General features: G+C 44.6%; 1 protein-coding gene across 1 annotated transcript; it reads left to right on the plus strand.

The window, feature by feature from the left end:
* Positions 1–4,908: 4,908 nt before the first annotated feature.
* LOC134218155 (uncharacterized) lies at positions 4,909–6,734 on the plus strand. Its single transcript, XM_062697049.1, has 2 exons — positions 4,909–5,548; positions 5,608–6,734. The coding sequence occupies exon 2, from the start codon at positions 6,033–6,035 to the stop codon at positions 6,732–6,734; it is 702 nt and encodes a 233-aa protein (XP_062553033.1). The 5' UTR covers positions 4,909–5,548; positions 5,608–6,032.
* Positions 6,735–14,496: the final 7,762 nt, after the last annotated feature.

Here is a 14,496-nt window from a genome sequence, read left to right on the forward strand (position 1 = left end):
TCTCGTAATCAATGGTGTTGTCGACGCACTGCTGGAACCGCTGCCAGTTCACTCGATGGTAGTTTCGCCGTAACTGCTGGTGCCGATTGACCGAGGAGCCCACTTCCGCCACCACCGGATAGTGATCCGAACTGAGCTCCTGGTAGACGACCGGCTGCGAGACGTGATCATTCATGTTCGTTATGTATAGGTCGAGGGTTGCGTGGATACCGGACCGACTCAGCCGAGTGGGGGAATCCGGGCTCAAGATCGTGTAGTGGCCTTTCTCCATATCGTTGCTCCAGATGGTGCCGTTTCGATTGCCGCGACTGTTGCCCCAGGCTTGATGTTTGGCATTCAAGTCGCCGGCAATGATATACTGGCCTTGCCTCCGCGTCAGTTTGACGATGTCCCTCCGAAGGGCAGCCGATGACCCATCGCCGGCTTTGGCTTGCGTTGGACAGTACGCCGCGATGAGCGCGATTGTGCCGACAGAAGTGGTGATTTCGACACCGATGGCCTCGATGACACTGAGCTGGAAGCTTGGAAGCAGACGACAGTTGATGTTGTAGCGAAAAGCGATGGCCACACCGCCTCCCCTGGTCGGCCGGTAGTCGCACGATGCGGAAGTCCAGCTCAATTATTTTGCTCTTTAGCGAACAAGCGTTTTAGTTGACCAGCCCCACCCTAGCAGCCATTTTAAATGATGAACATGACAAGAGTTAAGACCTGGTCGAAGCGGGTTTTGCAGCCGCACAGCAGAGTGCGCGAAGATCGGCATCAGTTGCTCCGGAGTGTACAGCGGGGCAGATTCTTCCGGTGGAACGGCTTCGTTCTCCGACTGCCGACGGAACCCAGGAGGAGGGAGCGGGGGCCATTCGCTGGTGGATGGTGCCGACGATGCTGGAGCTTGGACCGATGCAGCTGCCGCTACCAGTCGCTTGTGCGGCTGTAGCGATGGGAGTATTGGAATCACACGACGGGGAGCCAGAATGGCTGGAAACTTCACCTCGTTGATTACAGAAACGCGGTTCTTCTTCGGAATGGTCCTGGTAGAAGCCTTCTTCCGGATTTCCAGGAACTCGACTCGCTTTGGGCAGCCCTTTGTGGTGCCCCGATGTTTATCGCCACAGTTGGCGCAGTTGGGATCGGCCACCTCCATTTTGTCGCACTTGTCAGTCGGATAGGGTTCGCCACACTTGTTGCAGCGCGGCTTCATGCGGCAGTTCATGGTGCCGTGCCCGAAATTGAAGCAGTTGGTACATTGCGTGACATCGCGGTGCACTGGCCGATATCGCTCCCAGTCAACGACTGTGTAATTTATAACGCCAACCAGCTTCAGGTCCTTCCAGGTAGTGGAGCCGTGCTCCAGATGAATCAGGTAAAGCTGGTCGCGGTATCTCCTCGCCTTGTCGTGACGAGCTTGAAGCTCTTCCTCTTTCATGTCGTGGAGTCCTCGCAGCAAACCCTTGAGCGGCTTCGTGCCGGAGTGGTCATGAGTGTAGTACTCATACTTGTGGACCTCGAGAAACTCCACGACGGATTGATGATGGTCCTTGTTTGCCGGTATCACTTTCACGCCCTCGCTGCGAATTTTTGGGCGTAAATCCTGCGGATCGCCCTTCACAAACACGGGCGGTTCCGCTCCGGTTGCACCTGTGGCAGCTGCGATTGCTGCTTCTTCCTCTTTTTCGGCGGATTGCCGGCGTCATCAAGCGGCCACAGCGAGAGCACGTTGCTCTGCAAAAGCTGCTTGGAGGGGTTACCCACACTTCCAAGAGCAGTGCGCTTAGGCACCTCTCCCGCGACTGAATCGGCCACTGAGTCTCCCATGACGGGTCCGGGAGAAAATAACGCCAACGCGATGAAGCGAAAACGTAAACACAGCAAACTAACGAGAAAAAACACTTGGAAAAAATGCGCGATCAAAAAACACGTCCGCACTATAGATAGTAGAATCTATAGATGAGCGAAAGCATGGCTGAGTCGAATTTTTTGCCCGTGCACACGCGCATATGACGTCACAGCCCTTAATGTTTCCATTGAAATCGTGACGTCATGCTCGTTTGGAGACACGTTTGACAGTTCGTATTCCACTATCTATAGTCCGCACGTGCTACTATCTCGAACTGGAATGCGTGTCTGCTCCTGTCCCCACACTGGTTCAAATGTCCCCAAAACGTGCGTTTTATAGTTTTAGACCTGAAAACTACGTTTTAGATAGAGTAGAGTGGGGCAAGAGTACGCGTGGGGTAAGAGTACGTTTTCGATTTTTTGAAGTAAGAAAAAAAGTTAAACTAGCACCACTGCTTCAGTTTGATAGGTATTCTGGTCAACTATTATCATGTGTAATTGTGAACGATTTGAATAAACAACATGGAAGATATGGAGTTAGATAACTTTTTGATCATTTTGCTAAAAATAATTGGATTTCCGCAACTAGTATTTCATTACCATATATACGTTCAATCAGGTGAACATTATAACATTTCGATAACCTATTGTATAGAGTACTTTATGGTACAGAACACCAATCCGGTTGGTTTTCCAAAAAGTCAAAACCATTACTTGAATAATTTTTGGGACTGTGGGGTAAAAGTACGCAGAACCGGTGGGGCAAGAGTACGCATATGAATCTTCAAGTTATGATGTCAAACCCGTATCTCCGGCTGAAATAAGACTTCTTCCAAAGCGTAAAGATCCACAACTAAGAAAAAAGGGACAGAATTCGAAATTATCACAAGTTTTTAGGATAAGTTGAAGTAATTCGGTGTTAGAAAGGACTTGGCGAACAAAGCACTGAAGCGAAATAATGAAATTGTATTAGGACTTGTTGTACACCTAAACATAGTACGAAAACACAATTTCATCTAAATGATAATTTAATTTAATCAAATTCATAAATTACGCAACGTTTAGCTGGGAGGGGTTGCGAGGTGTGTGACGATCCATATATTTTTTAGAGGATTCATACAAATAGTGTAAGATAGGGGGGAGGGGTGATGAAATAGCCAAATTTTACGTTACGTGATTGGTGGACTTTCTTTAAGGAAAATGCCTTTGTATACGCCACGCGAAACCTGATATATATTTTTACATCTGTAGTTTTTTTGTATATATAAAAAAACAATGTTTTTTCGTATACAAGTGCACATTTTTAGGACCCCCTCCCCCTTTAAGAGTTACGTAATCTTTAAACATTCCCTAATATGTGCTCATTAAACATCAATTAAATGTTATTAAATCTTATTTGTGTTAATATATACTTAAAGCACATGATTGGATAAATGCGTACTTTTACCCCACCCGATGCGCACTTTTACCCCACCGGTGGGGTAAGAGTGCGTTTTTCACTTGTCTTGCAATAAGGGTTCTACTAAAACGAATTTTTATAATTTCAATATTTTTTCCACTGGGTAACATAAAGGAAAAGTATATAAATCATCGACACAGATTTGATATGCAGAAGCTTGCTTCATAAGGGCCACATGATCGATTGAAAACTAAGTGCGTACTCTTGCCCCACTCTACTCTACATGGTGTCTTCAGAAGAGTTGAAGGATATTTCATGGGCTTTCTTTTGATAAGAAAACATCAATGATCTATCCTCCTTAAAGGGTGGTATGAAATTAAAAAAAATACGCAGATGTACAAAAGCAGTAGTTGTCCTCTAGAGATGGTCGGGTTTCACATTTTGTAAACCCGAACCCGACCCGAACCCGATTTGGAAATTCCTTTCAAACCCGGACCCAACCCGAACCCGGAATGATAAATCTTATCGAACCCGAACCCGACCCGTACCCGACAATTTTTGCAGTCTTAAACCCGAGCTGGACCCGAACTATGTTTTAGATGGAAAATTCAAACTAGATATTTTATATTTCTCCTTACACCCAAAAGGGTATAGGCCCAAACAACGAACAAGCCTTAAAATTACCAGAAACGAATAAAAAAAATTAAATACTTTATTTCTCAAACTCGTACCCGACCCAGACCCGACATTTTATCATCTCACAAACCCGTACCCGACCCGAACCCGACATTGTTCTAATTTTCCAAACCCGAACCCGACCCGAACCCGTCGGGTTCGGGTTCGGGTCGGGTTTCGGGTTTGAAAACCCGAAACCCGACCATCTCTATGTCCTCGGCAATGTTATAAAGAATGTGAATTGGAACATCTTTTGACACATCTGAAGACACAATATTGGAATAACGGTTTTGTAATAAGTTAGAGCACGTTTTGTATGAATAACCCCCAAAAATCATATTTTGAACCTAAATTTTTCGAAAATGATTTTAGCAGTATGGTTTATTCTAGAAAGTTGTTCATAATGACAAAAAACATGTTTGTCTAGAAGACTACTTTGATCTATCTTGAAACCTGTCAAAGTTATTGAGGAATCTTTAGAAAAAATAGTCAATTTTCACATCAACACACCATGAAAAGCGGCAAGAAGCGGCAAGCCAAACAGCCACCATCTGAAAGATTTGGTTTTAAGCTACCGAATGCACAATGTTTTGTTTAGTTCCGCCGTGTTCCACTATTATTTTGAATCAACTTAAAATAGTCCTTAATGTACGTTTTTCAGTACAACTGTTACGTAAACAATTAAAAAGTGGCCAAGATGATTAGTTATGTATTTATTGCATGGTTATTTTTTTTTGGCATACAAGCCAAATGTAACAAATATATTAAGTGGATATAACTAGTTGCTGCAATACCGGAAAGAAGGCACTCCAGAGGATTCAAAATAAAATTTTGAAAATGATTCTGAAGTTGCCTCCGTGGTATAGTACCAATGAACTTCATAGAATTTCTAATATTGAGACATTGCAACAAATATCCAACAAAATAATTTCCAATTTTAGACAAAAATCGTTGCGATTCTCTATTGCTCGATTAGCACTTTGTACCTGTTCGATCCATCCGTCACGAATAAAATATTTTGTGAGTGTATCGTTCAACGACAGTCTGCTGCTCTTTGTCTAACAACACGCAGCTGCACGAAGGATGCATCCTTCAACGCAACCACAACGCAGCAGCACGAAACGAGCGCGCAAGGAGCGCATCAAAGAAGAATACGCGATGGTTTTTTCCAACCGAGAAGGAAGACGCCATCACTGTACGCCGTGCCTTCAACTCGTTTAGACTTGTTACATATAATAAGCTTGAAGTGAATTCGATAACAAAGAAAATGTAATTAGTGTAAATATATTGTTTTCAACTAAGCAAAGGACTTCTTTATCCGGTATCCGAACTTCGTGGTTGGTTTTCCCAGAGAGTTCCGTCGGTCCGCCTATGTTGAGTTTTTTAAATACAGTCCACTCTCGAACATAATTTTGGTCCAGTCGAACCGGATCGTGCATAATGTAGTATCTCCTGTTCCGGAGCCGGAAGAAGAACCGTAAAGTGCAAAACTCAAAGTGTATTCCAAAAAAGTCGGAAAATTCAAACGATAATGGTGTGAGCAAGATGGCCGCCATCGAGGAAGTACAGTACTAGAGTGACGCCGCCATTTTGTGAAGTTTAAATATCGGTGTGCGGTCGCCATTTTGAAAAGTGATGATGGTAAAACCATAAGAGAAGTGAAATAAGCTAATAATTAAGTGCTTAACACGTGGGGTAAGGAAACCCGAAATAAGTGAAGATAGTTGCTTCGAAGCTAGTGATCTGGTTTGCCCACTTGGATCAGCAAGTGACCGGTTGCGTGAACATAGACTTGGCTGTGTTCCCAACCACCGTCGAGCATAAGGCTTGGCTTGATGTAGTGTCTACAGTGGCATGCCGGAAGAAAGTGTTTCGAAGCAGCAAAAAGCCGGAGACTCTGGAGCTAGTTCTGCACTTGGGCAGTCTACTCTAGATTCCTCCACTCCGTTAAGTAAGAAGCAGAAGAGAAAACTGAAATTGGTGGAAAAGTTAACTGCCATGGAGAACATCCAACGACTCGTCCGCCGTCGTGGGGCAGCGAAAGGTAAGGTGTCGCATTCTCAATACTATCCGCCCAAATGGAGATGAAGTGGTTCAGCTAACGGAAGCTGAGGTAAAGGTCTATATGACGAAATTGGAAGCAGCGTATAAGGACTACAATGATGCACACGATAAAATCATGGATGTAGTAGTGGACGATGAATACGAACAGCATGTGCCACAGTACGAAGAGTTCGATATTCTTCACGACACTGTTTCCATTTTGTTGGAGGAGCAGCTCAACAAGATTAAAGCAGCTACGGCGGTCATTGATGCTGCCACAAACGTAGGGCGTAGTAATCAAAACCAGCAAGCACCGATTGTTGTGCATCAACCGCTTCGTATGCCGGTTCCCACATTCGATGGCCGTTATGAGAGCTGGCCAAAGTTCAAGGCTATGTTCAAAGATCTCGTGGACAAGGGTCCAGATCAGCCGGCTGTTAAGTTATACCATCTGGATAAGGCTCTGGTTGGTAGTGCAGCGGGTCTTATCGACGCCAGGACGATCAACGAGGGCAATTACGCTCATGCGTGGCAAATATTGGAAGAGAGGTTCGAAAATAATCGTCACGCTATCGACTGTCATATTCATGGCTTGCTGAACCTTAAACGCATGACGAAGAAGAGCCATTTGGAGTTACGGAGTTTGGTGGATGAGTGCAGCAAGCATGTGGAAGGCCTTAAGTTTCTGGAGCGGGAGTTCGAGGGATTTCGTCATCCATCTGTTGGCTGCAGCATTGCACAACGATATACGCCACATGTGGGAGTCCACTATAAAACACGGTGAGCTCCCCGATTACGATGAGATGCTGACGTTCCTGAAGGAGCAAACGTTCATCTTGGAGAGAGTCGAAGCAAGCAACCCGAAGTCATCCTCGATGTCCGTTAAGTCGGTGCCTGCAGCCAATAAGCCGGCACAGAAAGTCCATGCAACCGTTTCATCAATTGAGACGGAAATGAAGTGTGATTTTTGCGGAAATTCACACGCTAATTACCATTGCGCTGCGTTCAAGGCGCTCTCGATTCCGCAAAGATTGGTCAAGGTAAGAGAGCGAAATGTGTGCTTTAATTGCTTGCGAAAAGGTCATCGAAGTGCCGAATGCTCGTCGGACAGATGCTGCCAAAGGTGCAAACGTCGGCATCATAGTCTACTACACGCCGAAGAAAAATGCAAGTCAGTTACAGATCAGTCAAGCAAGCCGTCCTCGAAGCCAGCGACTGAGCAAGAAGATTCACCATCGGAATCGACGCCGGCTACGTGTTCAAGCGTGGCTACCAAAACGCAACAAGTGTTGTTACTCACGGCGGTGATGTATGTATTGGACAAGACCTATAAACCCCATCCATGTAGAGTTCTATTGGATAGTGGATCCCAAGTCAATTTGGTTACACGAGCCGTAGCTGATAAATTGGGCTTGAAGCTGGATTCGTCGAATGTCACGATGTTCGGGGTGAACAAAACGAAGACCCAGTCATCGAGTTGCGGTGTGATTCATCTTTCGTCGAGGTACAGGGATTTCCGCGCTAAAGTCAAGTGTCTGGTAACTGACCAGGTGACAGCAGATCTCCCATCATCGGTTATCAATATCAGTGCATTGGAACTTCCCTGCTGGTGTTCAGCTAGCAGATCCGGAGTTGTTTCATCCAAGCAAGGTGGATATTCTCCTGGGTAACGAAGGGTTCCTCAAATTGTTGCTTCCCGGAGAGATTGCATTGTCCTGGGTCCTCCCATCCTGCGCGAAACTCAATTTCGTTGGGTTGTTGGTGGAGTGTTTGAAGAAGGTGCGTTTTCTGATGGAGTAGTTTATTCGCACACAGTCACGATGGATAATTTGAGCCAGTCTATTCAACGCTTCTGGGAAGTTGAAGATATCGCTGATGCCGATCAGCGTGACAGTGAAGAAGAGGAATGTGAAAGGCATTTCCAGACGACTCATCGTAGAGATGCTTCTGGTCGTTACATCGTAGAGCTGCCTCTAAAGGAGTGTGTCAGCGAGTTGGGAGATTCCAGGCCGTTGGCACTACGAAGATTTCATGCACTGGAGCGAAAGCTTTCGCAGCACCCGGATTTGAAGAAACAATATCAGGAGTTTATGAACGAGTACGAAGTTCTTGGTCACTGTGAAGAAGTTGATGTTAGTAAGGATAAGGCAGATATCATCACCTGGTATTTACCTCACCATGCCGTCCTGCGGCCATCGAATACCACTACTAAGTGTCGTGTGGTGTTTGATGCATCGGCGAAAGTGTCAGGGTTGTCGCTTAACGATGTGATGAAGATTGGTACCATCATTCAAAGTGATCTGCAATCCATCACGTGGCAAAAATGTACATGCAAGTCCTCGTCGATCGGCGGCATACGTCGCTATCTCGTGTGTTCTGGAGGAAGAATCCTTCCGATCCGCTGCGTGTCTTAGAGCTGACAACGGTCACTTATGGCACAGCTTCCGCCCCGTTTTTGGCAACGCGGGCACTTTTGCAACTGGCTATCGACGAAGGTTCCAAGTATCCTGTGGCAGCAGACATCTTGAAGAAGAGTTTCTACGTGGACAACGCATTGTTCGGGTTTGATGACTTGAATGAAGCAAGCGAAGCTCAGGTGCAGTTAATTGGTCTGCTCAAGGAGGGTGGATTTCATCTGCATAAATGGGCTTCCAACAATCCTGCATTGCTGGAACGGATTCCAGAAGGCGATCGTGACGAGTTGGTTAGCATCGACGATGAAGGCTCTAAAGAAATAATAAAATCGTTGGGACTAATGTGGAATCCAATTTTGGACGCATTGCAATTCATCTCCATTCGAACAGTGTGTGAAACCAGTACAACCAAGCGACAAATACTGTCACTTATATCAAGAATGTTCGACCCCTTGGGTCTTGTGGGGCCGGTTATCGTGATCGGTAAACTTTTACTGAAGAGCATCTGGCAGGAAGAGTTGGAATGGGATGAAGAGCTCAAGGGAGAGCTGAAGAAAAGGTGTGACAAATTCCTAAGCGCGTTGAGTGGTGTTACTATGCTTCGGATTCCTCGTCGCGTGGTGGCCACTGGGGCCATTGCATTTGAGTTACATGGATTTGGTGATGCAACATTAGAAGCTTATGGTGCCTGCGTGTACATCAGGTCGATTGTACCTGGTCAAGCTGCAGTACTGAAGTTATTGTGCGCAAAGTCGAAGATCGTTCCGAAGACTGTATTGACTATACCAAGAAAGGAACTTCTAGCAGCCCTTTTGCTGCACCGATTGGTGAAGAAGGTACTTGCAGCATTAGCGTTGTGCTTTCGAGACATTTTGTCATGGTCGGACAATCAAGTGGTGCTAGCTTGGCTAGCGAAGAACCCGGAACATTTAGAAGTGTTTGTTCGGAACCGGGTTAGTGAGATTAACTCTACTGGACATCAATTTAAGTGGAAATATGTAAGTACGCTGGAAAATCCAGCCGATGTAGTGTCGCGCGGCCAATCTGCCGACGCTCTTCAAAGGAACGATCTATGGTGGAATGGTCCGTTGTTTTTGCGCAGTGAAGATTATCAGATGGTGGTCCCGAAACCACTATCCGAGGAAGATGTTCCTGAGTTGCGGCAGACCACTGTATCTTCTTCGGTGGTTTCATTGGAGAAACTGCCGATGTTCTACAAGTACGAGTCATTCAGGAAGCTGCAGCGAGTTCTGGCATACGTCTTGCGTTTTTGCCAAAATGCCAAGAAGAAGGTGCATAACAGGAGAATTACTGAGCGATTTCCCACCGTTCTGGAAATGCGCCACTCGTTGGAGGTAATCGTCAGGGTGATACAATTACAGCATTTTGGTAACGAGGTAGCCATCATCAAGTCCGGTGAGTACTGTAAAAGATTCAAAACGTTAAATCCCTTTTTGGACGATGGAATGATTCGTGTCGGTGGACGACTACGACATTCAAGTTTGCCTTATGGTGTAAAGCATCAATGGATCTTACCTAAGAACGATGAAACCGTCCAACGGTTGATTCAAACTGTGCATCGAGAGAACCTGCATATAGGACCGTCGGCGCTGCTCGCCCAGCTTCGCCGGCAATTTTGGATTCTGGGAGCCCGTTCTGCTGTTCGCAAGGTGACACGAAATTGTGTGCGGTGTTTCCGGCTCAACCCTCCGTGCGCCAGTCAATTCATGGGGGATCTTCCCGTCGCAAGGTGCGACCAGGCTTCCTCATTCATGAAGGTTGGAGTTGACTTTGCGGGTCCCATTCTCATTAAACAAAGAGGAAGAAAGATGGCTCCTGTAAAGGGTTACGTGAGTGTTTTTGTTTGCATGGTCACCAAGGGCATTCACTTGGAGGTAGTAGAAGACCTTTCTACAGATGCGTTCATCGCCGCCCTGCAGCGATTCGTCTCTCGTCGTGGTGTCCCTGAGCAGATATTTTCCGACAATGGGACAAATTTCATCGGTGCTCGCAACGAGCTGAACGAGCTTTATCGGCTTTTCAAGCAGCAAGCCACCGAACTCAAGATTTTTGAATTCTGTCAACCTCGGCAGATTCAATGGAAGATGATTCCACCGAATTCCCCACACATGGGTGGGATCTGGGAGGCAGGTGTTAAGAGCGTCAAGACCATCCTTAAGAAGAAATGTCAGTCAAGCCTCCTAACGATGTCCGAGTTTTCGACTCTGCTTTGCCTGATCGAGGCTCAACTCAACTCTCGGCCGTTGTACGCTCCATCTGAAGATCCTTCGAATTTGAGCCGCTAACTCCGGCGCATTTTTTAATCGATCGTCCTCTGACTGCCACCCCGGACCCAAGCCATGCAGGAATCCCGGAACATCGTCTTTCCAGATGGCAGTATGTCCAGCGCCTGCGTCGAGAATTCTGGAAGCGCTGGTCCGATGAATATCTGCTGGAGTTGCAGGTACGACACAAGTGGAATAGGAAGAAAGAGAACATTCTACCTGGAACGGTGGTAGTTATAAAAAATGATAACTTACCGCCCCAACAATGGAAGTTGGGTAAGGTCGAGGCAAACTACACTGGATCGGATGGATTGGTCCGTGTGGTGGACGTTCGAACTAAAGCTGGTCTTCTGAAGCGTCCGATCCACAAGCTGGCCCCGCTACCTATACTGGACAACGAGCGCAAAGAACCCGTGGGGGAGGATGTTCGAGCCATCCGTCACGAATAAAATATTTTGTGAGTGTATCGTACAACGACAGTCTGCTGCTCTTGTCTAACAACACGCAGCTGCACGAAGGATACATCCTTCAACGCAACCACAACGCAGCAGCACGAAACGAGCGCGCAAGGAGCGCATCAAAGAAGAGTACGCGATGGTTTTTTCCAACCGAGAAGGAAGACGCCATCACTGTACGCCGTGCCTTCAACTCGTTTAGACTTGTTACATATAATAAGCTTGAAGTGAATTCGATAACAAAGAAAATGTAATTAGTGTAAATATATTGTTTTAAACTAAGCAAAGGACTTCTTTATCCGGTATCCGAACTTCGTGGTTGGTTTTCCCAGAGAGTTCCGTCGGTCCGCCTATGTTGAGTTTTTTAAATACAGTCCACTCTCGAACAGTACCCTTAGTATAAATTAGGTTAGGTTTAGTTTAAGTTTAAAACATTGTAATTCCTACATGGTTCAATTTAACCAGAGGAAAAATCCTAACTGCCAGAGGCAATTGAAATGTATTAATAATAACTAAAAATGTAACATAGCAAATAAGGATGATAGTGTTAAGAAAACACGGAACACCTAGTCTAAAAGATGAATGCATGTATTAGATAATTAGCGAATAAAAATAGTTAAAAAAAGTCTAAATCACTAACCATTTTCCACCGGTCTTCCAGACGCGCATTGTGATTTTGCAAACCACAAACCGATTTCCTAGGGGGTCCCGTAGCGTGATAGGCTGCACGTTTGCCTTACAAGCGGATGGTCATGTGTTCGAGTCCCAGCCTCTCCACCAAAACCTCGTCAGTTACCGGATACGCAGCCGATACGGTGGCGTTTTTGGGTACGTCACGGCTGCCTGATGACGACTGACAACTTGTCCTTCTCGGAAGCATTTCTCAAACGTTACCCGGATGAATGGCAACCGAACAATGTAACGATCATTGGATACATGATATGGACAAACGGACAAAATGGATTCACGATGAGAAGGGTGTCGTTGCTAGACAACAATAATAAGTAATGGAAATCTAAAAAAATAGATTTTGTGTGGATTCTGTACAGCAGATCTCGGCACAATAGCGGTCTTCCAGACGAGCCTTGTGATTTTGCAACTAAAATAATATCACTCTTTACAATTTAACCACTTGAACTACTCACCTCATGAAATCAGCGACAGGATCCAAAAAGTAGACTGGCAGGATCGCCAAAATGTGTGGCCCTAAACGGCCAGAACTAAATTATGAAAGAGACTCTCCGCGGATGCGTGTGCACTTCGCGAAGATCTGACCAGAAGAGGCAGAGTCATGGCTTGCTGCTGAAGGCATTTTACTCAAACCCCACAGCCCTGATGTTGGGAATTTGAACTCATCAGTACCCGCTGAGCTACGGAGAACGACGAAGGTTCTTCGCAGCTTAGTAGGTAAAGCACCTGTCTAGCGTACTGGGATCGTGGGATCAAACTGCACCGAAGGAAGTGGTTACCCTCTAATACATTTTTCAAATTAAATCTCTCACATGTAGGGTAACCGTACCCTTAGTGGAGGTAGCACCAATAGTGGAGGTAGTGAGGTTTTAATGAGATTTATCATATTTATACACTTTACGATGGTTTCAGTTGATGCGTCGTGTTTTAAATATCCTGTTAAATGCAACTTATCCTAAGATTTCGCTTCGAAAACTATTGAAAACAATGATTTTCCTTAACGAAATTGACTCTCTTGCACCTATAGTGGTGCAACTGTACCTCCACTAAAGGAACAGTGTACCCATAGTGGTGCAAGCAATATTCGGTAATTGTTAATGTTAAATGACATCTATCTCATTTTTGTTAGCAAATTTATTAGTTTATCTATTAGATAAGATATTAAAGCTGTAAATTTCCCATAATTATCAATTTTTAAAAAATATTTTCTTTCGTAGATCTACTAATACCTCCACTATTGGTACCGTTACCCTAGTGCAATTCGTTTCGGACATATAGTAATTAATTATCACTCCGGGTGGCTTATACCCGGAATATAGGCATTTAACTTTGATTGTACTGATAAAAATATAGGTCGGCAAACCTTACGGATACTGTAAGCCATGTAAACAGTTTGGAATACCTACCTGGATTTTCGAGAAATTGTTAAAATTAAACCAATATCAAACAATAAGAAATTGCGTAGTTATTCAAATATAATTTAATTTATAGTGAATATGTTTGAAGTGATGCTGAGTTGTGAAGCGAATTTCAAAACGATAAATCTGTTTTATCTTGAATTTGAGTAGAGTAATAATGTTTTCTAATTTTGTTCCTATTATTTTGAGTCTTGTGAATTCCCTCCCCTTGGATATGTTACCTTGCCGCGGTGAGTGGGCTTACGCCATTAGCACTGATATGGCAACCAAAGACATATCCTGTCGTGGTGGTATCACATGTTGACTATTTTTGTTTAATGCCGCGTTATAATCTGGCATTGATGCACTGATCGTACGGATGTGATCCAACGGACGTCAAGTCTTGGAACCTTGAATGGTAGTGCAGTCAGGCAGATCTCACCCCTCAGTGATAATGGTGGTAGATCTCTTCTTTTCTGCAATACTTTTCTGAAGCGTTCCCTGATTATGATGAGTCGTAGCCGCGCTTAATTCTAGCTAGATAGGTACAATTTTTTATTGAGTGTGATCAATTTTATCGACGGTAATAGGGAATTGACTGTTGGATTCACTGAGTAGAAGTTTTATCAAAACTAGGAACGTGGCGCCTTTTTTTGTTATGGCTCACTTTGAAGAACCATAATTGAAAATACCACAAATTAGGGTAAGGGAGGTATTTTGGACCACCAGTTCGACGGCTCATATTTTGGACCACTGAGTGCAAATTCCTCTTGGTGGTCCAAAATAAGAGCCCTCGTAAGGGTGGTCCAAAATACATCCTTTACCCTATAGCGATGGTATGCAAACAATATTATAATAGCTTCATTCTCGATAATTTTTACTAAAAGATAGGGAATAGGCGTGATGAAGCCTTACTTTGCCACCGAAAAGTGAATCTATAGCTCTGACCACGACCCACACAATTAAAGTTACGCTTGCTTTTAAGGCTTTAGGACAATTAGACAACTTAGGGACCATTTCTTCATCTTCGCATAACGCTTTAACTAGGTTTTTCGTCTAAGCAAAGCTAACCTTTAGTGATAAACAAATGGAGGCAATTTACTGACAGCTATACGCAACATAATCTACAACTAGCATAGATTTAAACTGAATAACGTAGGAAACATGTAATAACTAAGACAGACAAAATGATAGTAGAATTAAACATTGTAAGACGATATGACACCGTACTAAACATTTGACATAATTATGACTGAGGATACGAAAAGATTGACAATAGAAACATAGACGTGGAGATCAATCATA

The sequence above is a fragment of the Armigeres subalbatus genome, chromosome 1, assembly GCF_024139115.2.
Source record: "Armigeres subalbatus isolate Guangzhou_Male chromosome 1, GZ_Asu_2, whole genome shotgun sequence".
In the NCBI taxonomy this organism is placed as follows: Eukaryota; Metazoa; Arthropoda; class Insecta; order Diptera; family Culicidae; genus Armigeres; species Armigeres subalbatus.